The sequence below is a fragment of the Labrus bergylta genome, chromosome 6, assembly GCF_963930695.1.
Source record: "Labrus bergylta chromosome 6, fLabBer1.1, whole genome shotgun sequence".
NCBI lineage: Eukaryota > Metazoa > Chordata > Actinopteri > Labriformes > Labridae > Labrus > Labrus bergylta.
Window position 1 is genome coordinate 3,169,124 of NC_089200.1, and position 14,569 is coordinate 3,183,692.

General features: G+C 42.3%; 1 protein-coding gene across 1 annotated transcript; it reads right to left on the reverse strand.

Moving 5' to 3' along the window:
• Window positions 1-3,268: 3,268 nt before the first annotated feature.
• On the reverse strand, window positions 3,269-13,810 carry LOC136179460 (interferon-induced protein with tetratricopeptide repeats 1B-like). Its single transcript, XM_065956288.1, has 2 exons — window positions 13,680-13,810; window positions 3,269-4,559 (listed from the first exon to the last, which is right to left on the reverse strand). Exons 1-2 carry the CDS (start codon window positions 13,808-13,810, stop codon window positions 3,269-3,271), a joined length of 1,422 nt encoding a protein of 473 aa, XP_065812360.1.
• Window positions 13,811-14,569: the final 759 nt, after the last annotated feature.

The following is a 14,569-nucleotide window of genomic DNA, read 5'->3' on the forward strand; positions in this document are numbered from 1 at the left end:
TGACCAGCTGCATCACTGTGTGGCTTGGGAGCTGCACTGCTGCCAACCGCAAGACCCTGCAGCGCACAGTGAAGGCTGCTGAACGGATTATCTGTGTCCCACTCCCCTCTCTTCTGGACCTCTACGGTACCCGCCTCACCCACAAAGCAACCAGCATTGTGCGTGACCCCACCCACCCCTCACACAGCCTCTTCAGCCTCCTGCCATCGGGGAGACGGTACCGCAGCCTGCGGGCCGGCTCCACCAGACTGAGAAACAGCTTCTTCCACCAAGCTGTCAGGAAGCTTAACTCTCTCCCTTCTCTTCCTTCTCTCCCCTCTGCCCCCACGAACACTGGACGTTGAAACCCCCTCCCGTTTGCCACCAAGAACTCTGGACTAATAACTCTGAAGCTAACTATTCAAAAGTACACTCAGTTTACTGCACATTGCACATATTGCACAAGTTTACTTTTTCTTTCAATTTTCTTTTCTTTTATTTATTTTATTTACCATTTTGTACCTTTTGCACAATTTAGAATTTATTACTGTAAATATTATTTATCTTAAGATTACCTCATTTTATTTGATCTATTTTACCTTATTTTGGTTGTATTGCACCGCGGGACGGAGACAAACGAAGTTTCAATTCCGCTGTATGTCTGGCATATTTTGAAATTGACAATAAAGTTGACTTTGACTTTGAATTTGATGTTAGAAATTAGTGTTTGTTTTCTATGTAATCTTTGTGCTGGATGTGAACATTGTTATTCATGTCATGTTTGTGATCCTGTATAAACCAGCTCTCTCAGAATGCTCCGTTTTGGTGTGTGTGTCTCTTTAAATGTAATGATAAAATCGTTTAGTGTGATAGGCTTTAGCAGAATTAGGACGCTTATGATCTGACGAGGCTTACATTTCTAGCTCCGTCCTCCCGATAGTTTAGAACTGAAGAAGGTGAAACCACTGAAACAAAAAACTTCAAGACAATTTCTTGGTGTGCACACTGTTCATTTATTGGTATAAAGCTTAAACACAGCTTGAGCAAACAGGAGCATCTTAATATATAATTTTCAGGTCACACAGCAAATACATTTTCATATGAACAATGAGGACTTTAAATATACAAAGCGAAGCACATTCTTATAAAATCCATTAATTCTAAAAACTGAAAATACAGCATTGAAAAAACACAACAGAAGCAAAATACATGATAATCACAATTCACACATTTCTTCATTAAGTATTCACCATGACAACTGTGTATTTACAAAGGACGTCACACCTACCAGGAGCTAGGGTGTAAGAATTAAAGGTCACATATCCTCCTCCTCTTCAACCAGTTCAAGTAAAAAAAAAAATAAATAAAAAAAAAATATATATATATATATATATATTTTATTTTTTTTAAGATTTATTTTTGGGCTTTTTGGGCCTTTATTGTAGGCATAGGATAGTGGATAGAGTTGGAAATCAGGGAAAGAAGTCATTTAAGGATACCTTTCCGACAGAAAAGGACAGCTGTCATTAAAAGTAACACATGAACACCAAGATTCCTTCAAGTGTTTGTGTCGTTGCGTCGCCGTGTCGGCATTTCTGCTTGTCCTCACCCCCCCAATGCTGTAAACCTAGGGGAAACACTGATTAGTAAGTCGTTCCCAATTCTCTCTCTTTCTATCCCCTGTTTCTAACTCTATCCACTATCCTATCTCTAAATAAATGCATAAAAGCCCAAAAATACTAATAATTAAGAAAATGATTGTAACTGGTGGCACCTGTGACGCTGCTATTCTCCATGAGGGTATAAAGGGGGGGGGGTAGGAACAGAGAGGCGGTGTTTTTGTTCCCACCCGGAAGGAGAGGGACGGTGTACACCCTCATCCATGCCGGCTGTTTTGTTTGTTTGCGTCTGGGAAAACTGGTAAGGAAACATGCTTTGTTTTGTTTTGTGTTTCAAGTTTTATAAAGAGAAGGTATTAATACCAGAACTATAATGTTTCCAGTTGTCATTTGGTCAGAACGTTCGGACACATCAGGTGTGACTTCAGGGGCTGATCGCCAAGTGAGTGTCTCTGGTGTGTAGCGGAGCTGGCGATCGGTGAGACAAGTTTTGAATGTGGTTTTAATTTAGTTTTACTTAAATGGTTATAAAGTCGTGTACTTATGCCCTGTCCTCCATTTTTAGCAAAGTTGCCGGGCGTTGTACTTGGCAGGGGGTTGCTGGGAAGGTTTGGGCCCAGCACACCAGGTACGCACAGCGATATGTATTATTTTGTCTAATAAAGCTATGGCCACTGTGTAATTGATGTTGAGGATATGTTTTTGTATTATGTTTATTTTGGGATTAGGGAAATGTATTAATGTGACCAACTAATGCTTCTATTTTCTTTGTTTTAGGGAGCCTGGCAGATTTCCTCTGCTGCTCTTACTGTGTGGGTTTTGTTTGTTTTCTTCGGTGTTGATTTTTGTTTCGGTATTTTGTTTCTAGTCCGCCTGGCATTATGAGCCAGTATTTGAGGCAACAGATCTATGGGGTTGCCTCAGTAGGCTGACTAGTTTATTTTTTGTTTTTCGTCTTGTTTGTTTTAATTATCACCATTTCCCCAGCACAGCGTCAGGGCGGACCATCAGGGAGGGTCAAGGTAATTTTGGTTGTGAGGGCAGTTGCAGTAATATTGCATGCTTATACATAGTGTGATTATAGTTGAAGTTGCAGTGATATTGCATGCTCATACATAGTGTGATTATAGTTGAAGTTGCAGTGATATTGCATGCTTATACATAGTGTGATTAAGTTGCAGTGATATTGTGTGACAAGGAGTCTTTTTACTCCGTTGCTGTAGAAGTGTGACACTGAATTCCTCCTCAGTAAAGCATCAAAATACTCAAAGCCATACTTCCGCCTGTAAGACATTGAAATATGCGTCAATTATCTTATGGTGACTCATGAATTTTATGTTAGTTAATTTAATAAACCTTGGCACCTTTTCTCTTTAAATGTGTTTCTGTGTTTCATTTTTAACTGGTCATTTATTTGACCCCTGTGAGGGGACCTTCCAAAGTCTGAGTACCCCCGCAGGTCGGCTGTTACAATAATAAAAATAAACCTTCCTTTAATTTATTTCAAATAGTTTTGAATGACAAGAAATTAGTTTTTATCCTTATTTTTTGGACGCCCTGGCAGAATTGGCCCCCTCCTGTTTTTCATTCTTCTCCAGGATTCTTTTAAATTAGTTGTTGTTTTCTTTTGCTTGGACAAAATTGTTCCCCCCAAATTTGCCTCCCTATCTTTACTGCCTTGGCTCTTGCAGGTTTCCGAAAAACTCCTCAATTTCTGTGCGTCTTTGTTTATTCCTCTCCAAGATTCTGATGCTGTTCTCACGGAAGGAAGATTTTTCTGGTATTGCTGCTGCCTTCATGTGATACTGTATCGACCTGTGGGAGTCATTTTGATGAAAGTATAAATGATTTGCATATTTGTTGTAAAGCATCTGTTTGTCTGAAGGTTCTGCAGGTTCATTTTCGAGCAGTTTCTGAAATATCTGCTCAGCTTTGGCCTTGCTGTGACGTGACATTGCATAGATAATTGCGAGGTCAATTTCCTTTTTGAGTGGAGTGTGAGGGCAAAGAGAGAGCAGCTCCTCGTGGAGAGCGATTGCTCTGTCCATCGTGCTTTGTTCTGGATCAGGGTAATCTCTCCTTTTATAAACGATCCTCCATCTGTAGCAGAACGCAACACATCTCTTCAGATAACGCACATCTGGATGTTCTTTCAGAACTTCCTCTGCCAAATCAACGGCCTCATCAACTGATATGTATTTTATGTAAAGTTGTAGTAAGGCCCACATGCCACTGCCACTGCAGCACAGAGTGCTCACATTTCCAGCCAACTCACGGACTTCATCTCGAATGTTTTCTCCTTCATCAGCACGTTGGTCAAGGTAGAGCGCAGCGAGGTACAAGTTCTCTGGATCCCGTTCCTTGGCTTGTCTCATTTTCTCCAAGAGGTCAGGGTCCAGCATTGGGTCACTGAAGTTTTGGGCCTTCTTTAACCATATGACATAGCTGGTGTTCCAATCCACCATGTCCGCCTGCATCCTGGCAGCTTTTTCGTAGTAATCAACAACCAGAATCATGTCCTCTCCGAAGAACATCAGGGTCCAGGCCTTTTCAGCGCAGATCTCTGGATGGAGGTCGTCCTGGGATGGAGATGGGTATTTTTCCATCAGGGCATCAACCTTTGACAGGTAAGCCTGACTCTCCTCTAGATCTCCCAGGTGGTGGTGCAGCCAGGCCAGGTTCCCGTAGTTCACCACTAACCAAGGACCCTCATCTGCGTCTCTCAGCTTGTTGAGGGTCTCTGCAGCCTTCTGGAACAAGCTCCTCGCCTCTTCATTTAACCCCAGTTTATACTGAATGAACCCCCACAGGTTGTAAATGTGGCCCAGCCATCTATTTCCCTTCTCTGTGCTGAAGTCCTCCATTTTGTCTTTCAGAAGTAAAAGTTTCGGCCTGCTGCGGTCCAGGTCCCAGGTGAAGTGGCACTGCAGGGACTCCAGTGTGGTTTGACTCTGAGCAGCACTGATGGAGAATAAAAAACAAACATTTAAACACATCAGCAGCTAGTTTTGACTCTTGTGTTCTTGTTTGTTATGTCTTGTCTCGCAATTTCTCCTCTACTCTTCTAAACCTGAGCTGTCAATCACTTTTATTACCCTATTATATAGTCAGATAATTAAGTAAACTTCTCAGATAAATAAAAAAACGACTAAATTATTTGGTGGACATCACTGCATGGGCTCAGGAACACCTCCAGGAGACATAGTCTGTGAACACAGCTCATCTCTGGATTCACAACGTTAGCTGAAACTCTACCATACAGAGAGCAAGCTGTATATAAACCAGATCCAGAAACATTGCTGGATTTCCTTGGGCCTGAGGTCGTTTAAAATGGACTAAGTCGAAGTGGAACACTGTCCTGAGTTCTGACAATTCACAATTTGAAATCTTTTTAGAAAAAATGGACGCTGCATCCTCCGGGGCTAAAGAGGAGAGGGACCATCTGGCTTGTTATCAGCGCTCAGATAAAAAAAACAGCACCTGTGATGGTATGGGGGTGCATGGGTAAACTGCACATCTGTCAAGGCTCCATGAATGCTGAACCATACATAAAGGTTTTGGAGCAACATATGCTGCCAAATAGAAAACCTCTTTTCTGGGAAGGCCTTGTTTATTGCAGCAGCATAATGTCAAACCACATTCTGCACAGTGACAACAGAATGGCTCACAAGTCAAAAACCTCATTTCCACCTAGCGGTCCGGTCAGTGGTCTGCACCTCCAAGGTCGCCCATGGGGGCCAAAAATCCAAAACAGCATTGAAATTACTCTCGAAATCTACGGGATATTTAAACATGGCACGTTTTCTGTTTGTCCTTTATTACTGCTGTCAGACGGAAAGTGGCGGTTCTTTTAACCAATCAACGGACTGCGATTTGTCTCGCTCCAACCTTTAGGGTTGGATTGGTACACTTGGCTCCTAATGTGGATCTAATGTGTTTGGATTAAATCTTTTATTGGATTTAAACCGTTGGGACTCAGTTTGATGAATTATTATGATCAGGAGAGTTCAGTAAACCTTTAAACGGTTAAAAGACGTTGTTTGTTTGTCGGTGGTCTGACAGATGGGTAGATTGTGACTGCTGTGGTGGTCTGACCTGCACACACTGGGCCGTCTGAGTAACAGGGTCAAATATGCTGGTGGATGACCGTTTATGTTTTTATAATTACCCAAAAGTAACTGGCAATTGTCTGTTTTGTCTTATTTTGTAGTCTGCAGCCCCTTCTTCCTGTGTTTTCTTCTTCTTTGGTTAGTATTATGTATCCGTTTTTCCGCCTCCCCTCTGCCCCTTTGTACGATTCCCTGTGGGAGAGTTGGGTGTCCATTGTTTTGCCTAAGTTAGAGAAACAATTAGATAAATCATCATAGAATAAATTGTTATTCCAACGATCAGAGGGAATTAGAAAAATCTATAGCTAACCTTGATGTTTTACTGTCGACTTCCCAAACACCTGACTTGTACAAAGAAAGGCTAGGACTCCATACAGAGCTTAACCTTCTTCTCACTACAGAAGCTGAATGTCTCCTCCTCCGCTCTCGTGGGTCTATGTACGAACATGCTGACAAGGCGGGTCGCCTTCTGGCCCACCAACTAAAGGCCAGATTGGCTTCCAACCAGATCACCCAGACACGAGACGAGTCAGGCTGTCTAACCTCTGACCCAGATAAGATAAACGACTTAATTAGGTCATTTTATTCTAAACTGTATACCTCCAAGTCCCCTAACGATGAAAGTCTATTATGTAATTCCTTTGATAAATTAATGTTACCGAAAGTTTTGCCTAATGACAGTCAGACACACTTCCTGAAATCAAAGAGGCCATTTGCTCAATGTGCATTGGCAATTCAACGGGCCCAGACGGGTATCCTGTAGAGTTTTTCAAACGGTTTTCTGACCTGCTTGCTCCACTCCTACTTGAAATGTTTAACCAATCATGCCACCTTGCCACCCACACTCATGCAAGCTTCTATATCTCTCATTCACAAGAAAGACAAGGACACAGCAAGCTGTGCATCCTATCGCCCAATTTCACTCCTTTCTGTTGACGTTAAAATTCTAGCTAAGGTCCTAGCCCGTCGCCTGGAGTCTATTATGCCCACAGTAATCTCAGAAGATCAGACAGGATTCATAAAGGGGAGGCACTCTTTTTCTAATGTCAGAAGGCTTCTCGGTATCATTCACACCCCGTCCTCTTCTACGGAACCTGAAGCTGTAATATCTCTCGAAGCAGAGAAGGCCTTTAACAGGGTGGAGTGGGCTTATCTCTTTTTCACTTTGCAACAGTTCGGTTTTAGTGCCAGCTTCATCTCCTGGATTAAGCTACTCTGCTCCTCCCCCTATACATCTGTGTGTACAAACACACAGTGTTCAGAACCATTTCCTCTTTTTCGCAGCAATAGGCAAGGCTGTCCGCTCTCCTCACTGTTGTTCGCATTGAGCCGTTATCAGTTGCTTTAAAGTTGGTCTGAGGGTTCAAAGGGATCAAAAGGGGGGGGGGGGGGGATATAATTATAAGGAATATATCCTTTATTAAATCTATAAACAACATTATTTCTTCTTTTATTTGCGAGAACAGGTAAAACTTTACTCCAGAGGAGCAGGTCAGTGGGAGGGCTTGGGCTACCCAATTTTATCAGCTACTATTTGGCAGCCAATGTTCACAAAATTATACTTTGGTTTATCTCACCCCAGTGCAGCTGGTGCTGATTAGAGGCTGACTCCTGCTCTCCTTCCCTCCCTAAAGCAACGCCCATCTGTAATAATCATCTTTTTATACCAGCTAGGATTGGAATGGCCTGCGCTGTCTGGGTGACTTATACGTTAATGATGTTTTTGCCAGTTTCGAACAATTACGTTCTGCATTCAATTTAAATAGCTCCGACCTTTTTCGGTATTTTCAGCTCCGTAATTTTGCTAGGACCCACTCACCGGCATTCCCTCAAGTCCCAAACCCCAGTGGCATTGATCTGGCACTCAAGGCAAGAGTCTTGCCCAAAAGTCAGGTTTCCTACCTTTATGACCTCCTGTTCACAACTAACGAGTCCGCGGTAAATAAGATCAAGGCTGATTGGGAAAACGAACTACAAATCAACCTTTCTAAGGATTTCTGGAAAAAGGCTCTTGGGGCTGTTAATTCATCTTCTAGCTGCGCTAGGCTGTCTCTCATCCAGTTTAAAGTGCTCCACAGACTTCATTACAGCAAATATAAACTCTCCAGAATATTTCCAGATACAATCGATGAAACTTGTGGTAGATGCTCCCAGGCTCCTTGCAACCTGACTCACATGTTTTGGTCCTGTTCTAAATTAGTTAATTATTGGCAATCCTTCTTTAAACCCATCTCCGACATTTTAGGTCTAAACATCAATCCATCCCTGCATATAGCTATTTTCGGGAGGTCTCCTGACGACCTTGTCACCTCGACCACTCAGGACAATGTTATTGCTTTTGCCTCTTTGATTGCCCGCAGGAAGATCCTTCTCTCATGGAAATCTTCACAATCCCCCTCCTTCAAAGCATGGCTGCAGGTTTACGCAGAGGCCTCAGAGGGTAAACAGGATATGGGCATGGTGCAATCTGAACAGCGATATTTCAGCAACTGTCACAGTTTTATTTTAACACATCAGCAAAATCCATTTTCCATTACACAATCCACCTCTTCACTGCAGCCCCTGACACCATCAGCCACAGTATTCTACAATTCTAAAATTCTACAATTCACTTAACAGACGCTTTTATCCAAAGCGACGTACATCAGAGAGTAAGTACAACACAAGCAAGGATCTAGAAAAAAGGGAACAATGTCAGTAAGAGCAAACGATCAGCTTTGAGTCTGATTGGACACACAGGTGCTGACAGGAAGTGACCAGAGGCAAAGCACAACATTGACGGCAGTTCTTGGGAGCTCTAATCAGTATAGAAACCATCTTATAAGTCATCGTTATCAAACAAAAACAATCGTCACAACCGTCATCATCAATGATATCGAAACCATCATCATTAAGTTAGTAGGTATTCATGAAAGAGCTGGGTCTTTAGCTTTTTCTTAAAGGTGCAGAGGGACTCTGCAGATCAAATGGAGTTTGGAAGTTTATTCCACCACCGGGGGGCGACAGAGGAGAAGAGTCTAGTCAGAGACTTAGGACCCTGTTGTGAAGGTTGGATCAGACGCCTTTTATTGGCAGAGTGTAGTGGGGGGGAGGGAGTGTAGACCTGGATGAGAGAGTTAAAGTAAGGAGGAGCCGTTTTTGTCACTGTTTTGTAAGCGAGCAGCAGAGTTTTAAATTTGATGCGAGCAGTAACTGGGAGCCAGTGTAAGGAGATGAACAGCGGAGTGACATGTGCTCTTTTGGGAAGGTTGAAGACCAGTCGTGCTGCTGCATTTTGTATCATTTGCAGAGGTTTGATAGTGCATGTAGGAAGACCTGCCAGTAGAGAGTTGCAATAATCGATGCGTGATATCACAAGAGCCTGTACCAGGAGCTGTGTAGCGTGTTCTGACAGGTAAGGTCTGATCTTCCTGATGTTGTACAGGGCAAATCGACATGACCGGGCAATCGAAGCTACATGAACCTTAAAAGTTAGCTGGTCATCGATCATGAAACCCAGGTTCCGGGCAGACTTTGTGGGCATGAGTTTGGTTGTTCCAAGCTGGATATTGATCTGTGGTTGCATAGAGGGACTGGCTGGGATGATAAGGAGCTCAGTCTCTGAAAGATTGAGTTGAAGGTGCTGTTCATTCATCCATTTAGAGATATCAGCAAGGCATGATGAGATTCTTGCAGAGACTGTAACATCGTCTGGTGGGAATGACAGGAAGAGCTGGGTATCGTCAGCATAGCAGTGGTATGAGAAGCCATGAGAGCGGATTATTGAACCAATTGAGCTTGTGTATATGGAGAAGAGAAGGGGACCAAGCACTGACCCTTGAGGTACCCCTGTGGATAAGCTGTGCGCTTTGGACACTTCTCCCTTCCACGACACTCTATAGCAGGGGTGTCCAAAGTGCGGCCCGAGGGCCATTTGACCCGTGACTTCAAATGAAGAATCAGAAGATTTTATTGATTAAGATTGGCACGTTATCTTATTTTTCATGTTAACAAGCGCTGAACAATATTCCTAAAACAGAAAATGTTCAGTAACATGTATGTTGTTGTTTTAAATCTACAGATTTTACTATTTTCCACATTTTTTTGTAAACTATGAAAAAAAAACATATGCAAAGTTTTTGCAAACAAGCGGACTGTTGTTTAACCATTTAATGACCTGAGCTAAATGAACCATGTTACAGGCTCTGAGAAAAAAACTAATAAAGTAGGAATCAAATATTTGATTCCCTTTTATGAAAGGGTTTCTTTTGATTCTGATCTACAAAGCCTTACTATTTTTTCAACTATATTTAAAAAAAAAAACCTGTGGCCCGTGAGCGTTTCTAACACGACAATTTTGGCCTGCAAGAAACAAAGTTTGGACACCCCTGCTCTATAGGATCGCCCAGAGAGGTAGGACACGAACCAGCAGAGGGCAGATCCTGAGATGCCAAGTTCAGAGAGCGTGGATAGGAGGATTTGATGGTTGACTGTGTCAAAGGCAGCAGACAGGTCTAGCAGTAATAGAACTGAGGACTGACGATTCTGTTACTGACAGTAGTGCAGTTTCAGTAGAGTGGCCCCGCTTAAAGCGTGACTGATTTGGGTCAAAAAGATCGTTTCTGGACAGGAACTCAGAGACTTGCTTAAAGACTGTGCGCTCAAGTATTTTTGACAGAAAGGGCAGAAGAGAAACCGGTCTGTAGTTTTCAACCTGGGCTGGGTTTAGTGTGGGTTTTTTGAGCAGAGGGGTGAACTGAGCTTGCTTGAATGCGGTGCTTCTATCCAGCATAGAACACTCACTCAACTTCACTGGCACTGCTCTTTCCTGGTTAAAATCCTACCTCACCGACAGACAACAGTTTATCAAAATCCATCTTTAACTTGTTTTTATTAATATTAGCTTAATGTGATACACTTGATACCCTTCTGTTTCTAAAAATGATCATCCAAAGTCCTTAATAAACTCCAATACATCCAGAACTGTGCTGCACCCCGTCTCACCCACACCCGATCCAGTGAACCCCTCACCCCTGTCAAATCACTAATCAAAACTCACCTCTCCAAATAAGCTTTTAATCTATGATTGTGATGTGTGATCTGTTAATCTGTCGCTGCACCTTCATGTTGTTTTATTTATGATTTGTGTGTAATGTTGCAGTGTCTGTTAGTCTGTCCTTACTGTTCTGATCCTTCTGTCTTTTTAACAAATGTACAGTGTCTTGAAATTGAAACTTATAAATAAAATGTATTATTATTATTTTACCCCAGACAAACAAAAAGTCACAAAAGCAACAAAGTGAGAAAAGTAAATTTATGAAACACTAAAATAATGAAGCTAAAGGGGAAGACTAAAAGGAAAGGGTTTGGAATTAATAAATTAAAAACATGTAAACATTCGTATGCAAGTCAGATACTCACCTCATCTTTCTACTGTTTCTTCCTCTCAGTCGTTTTCTGAAGATGACTTAGTCGAGCAGATGTTTCCTCTTGATGGTGCTCTCTGGTTACAGTCGCTCCAGCTTCAGCTCTCTAGTCTGGATGACGTGATGTGCAGCAGCAGCTTTAATTGTCCGTGACAGAGGCGTGGCACTTTCCTTATCAGCAGGATGTTATGTGACTTTCCATTCCTTTCTTAAAAATTAAAACTCAAAGCCTCAATATGTTGTCAGTTTTGGTGCGCTTTGGCGCCATCAGGAGGTCACTGAGTGCAACTGCAGTGTCATAAAAACGGTCACGCCTCCCCCTCTGACACCATGTGCATTTGTTGACAAACAAAGGGTGAGGAAGCCGGCAGAGACGCTGTGAGAAGATGAGGAACCACGCAGACTCAAAAGGTACAGTAATATTACCAGATTTTGATGGAGCCTGAGTGTCTGCAGCCCGTTGTCTAGTTTGTTTATTCAACTGTTACCATGACAACTATAGGTCGTGGATAAATGGCTACATAGATCGGTTTGTAAGGTTACAAACTTTTTGGAGACAAAAGTAAAGCTGCTAAACGTGAGACAATGATGACATCACCGGTAATGACACAGCTCAATCTGTAATAAATGATGTCTGCAGGGATGTTCATTCTGCCGTATTACAGACTTGTTAGGCAGTAGTATAACCAGTTTGCAACCCTATGTAGAAAGTTACGTTATATAACGGTCTGTTTGTGCATTGCTGATGTAACCCCGTGTGTTCTGGGTTGTGGAAAGGACTCAGGAGACAGCTAGTGTGTTCTGGCTCTGTATTTACAGACAAATTAACAGAAACCGATGAATTGTGTTGTGAGCCGGGATCAAACATCTCCCCTGATAAATAAAAAAAACGTGTTATTTAGGAGAGCCAGAGTCAGAACATTAGCCGTTAACTTTCATGACTAATGAATAACTTTATGAATATTATTCAAAACTCCTCAGAACTGATACGGGATGAATCGAATATGATCAGTAACTGAAAACCACAGTTTGATTTCATCCAAACTAAAAAAATACTTTAAAATGTGTTTATCGACGGAGCATGAATCATCATTAACCTTCCTCCGACCAAGCTGTCAACGGCTCTGACCACATTCCTGACGTCATCACACACACTGTGGTAATTCTAGAGTCTGTTGACTCTGTTTGAACTGTCTGTATTGTTTAAAAATGATTGTAGATGTATAATGGCTGAATAAAATACTCATACATACATGATCAGTTTGCCAGCGTGCGTGTGTTCGGAGAGGAGAGCGGCAGATTATAAATTCATCGTACTCTGCAACATGATGAATCATTTTTTGGACGCCATCTTGTAATACTTAGTTCACCAGCAGATGGCGCATGTGCTAGTTGTAAACCCAGACAGTAAAGCGTATGTGAAGTTGTTAATCTGTCTAAAGAACTCATTTCTTCCATTTATGTTCGTTGAACTCGAATATTTCTGCCAAATTACTTACTCTAATAATTAAAAGGAATATATTATGTTAGAAATGAGTGTTTGTTTTCTATTTAATCTTTGTGCTGGATGTGAACATTGTTATTCATGTCATGTTTGTGACCCTGTATAAACCAGCTCTCTCAGAACACTCCGTTTTAGTGTGTGTGTCTCTTTAAATGTAATGATGAAATCGTTTAGTGTGATAGCACTAAACGATAGCAGCTTTAGCAGAAATAGGACGCTTATGATCCGACGAGGCTTAAATTTCTAGCGCCATCCTTCTTCAGTTTAGAACTGAAGTTAGTTAGTTTTTATCCTTATTTTTTGGACGCCCTGGCAGAATTGGCCCCCTCCTGTTTTTCATTCTTCTCCAGGATTCTGTTGCTCTTTATTACCACGTGTGAAAGCAAAACGCCTTTGTAGAAATTTTTTTTTTTTTTTTGCTTGGACAAAATTGTACCCCCTAAATTTGCCTCCCTATCTGTACTGCCTTGGCTCTTGCAGATTTCTGAGAAACTCCTCTATTTCTCTGCACATTATGCCTCTGTCTTTACTCTCCTCCAGGATTCTGATGCTGTTCTCACGGCTGAAGGATTTTTCTGGTATTGCTGCTGCCTTCATGTGATACTGTATCGACCTGTGGGAGTCATTTCGATTAAAGTATAAATGAGTTGCATATTTGTTGTATAGCATCTGTTTGTCTTCAGGTTCTGCAGGTTCATTTTTGAGCAGTTTCTGAAACATCTGCTCAGCTTTGGCCTTGCTGTGATGTGACTTTGCATAGATAGTTGCGAGGTCTATTTCCCTTTTGAGTGAAGAGTGAGGGTAAAGAGAGAGCAGCTCCTCGTGGAGAGCGATTGCTCTGTCCATCATGCTTTGTTCTGGGGAACTACAGCTTTTATAAACGATCCTCCATCTGTAGCAGAACGCAACTAATTTCTTCAGATAACGCACATCTGGATGTTCTTTCAGAACTTTCTCTGCCAAATCAACGGCCTCATCAACTGATATGTATTTTATGTAAAGGTTTAGTAAGGCCCACATGCCACTGCCACTGCAGCACAGAGTGCTCACATTTCCAGCCAACTCACGGACTTCATCTTGAATGTTTTCTCCTTCATCAGCACGTTGGTCAAGGTAGAGCACAGCGAGGTACAAGTTCTCTGGATCCCGTTCCTTGGCTTGTCTCATTTTCTCCAAGAGGTCAGGGTCCAGCATTGGGTCACTGAAGTTTTGGGCGTTCTTTAACCATATGACATAGCTGGTGTTCCAGTCCACCATGTCCGGCTGCATCCTGGCAGCTTTCTCGTAGTAATCAACAACCAGCTTCTTATCCTCTCCGAAGAACATCAGGGTCCAGGCCTTTTCAGCGCAGATCTCTGGATGGAGGTCGTCCTGTGATGGAGATGGGTATTTTTCCATCAGGGCATCAACCTTTGACAGGTAAGCCTGACTCTCTGCTTGATCTCCCAGGTGGTGGTGCAGCCAGGCCAGGTTCCCGTAGTTCACCACTAACCAAGCACCCTCATCTGCCTTTCTCAGCTTGTTGAGTGCCTCCGTAGCCTTCTGAAACAAACTGTTAGCCTCTTCATTTAACCCCAGTTTATACTGAATGAACCCCCATACGTAATAATCACCTTTTTATACCAGCTAGGATTGACCCACGATTTACATCTTTGGAGAGGAATGGCCTGCGCTGTCTGGGTGACTTATACATTAATGATGTTTTTGCCAGTTTCGAACAATTACGTTCTGCATTCAATTTAAATAGCTCCGACCTTTTTCGATACTTTCAGCTCCGTGATTTTGCTAGGACCCACTCACCGGCATTCCAAGTTCCAAACTCCAGTGGCATTGATCTGGCACTCAAGGCAAGAGTCTTGCCCAAAGGTCAGGTTTCCTACCTTTATGACCTCCTGTTCACAACTAACGAGTCTGCGGTAAATAAGATCAAGGCTGATTGGGAAATCGAATTAC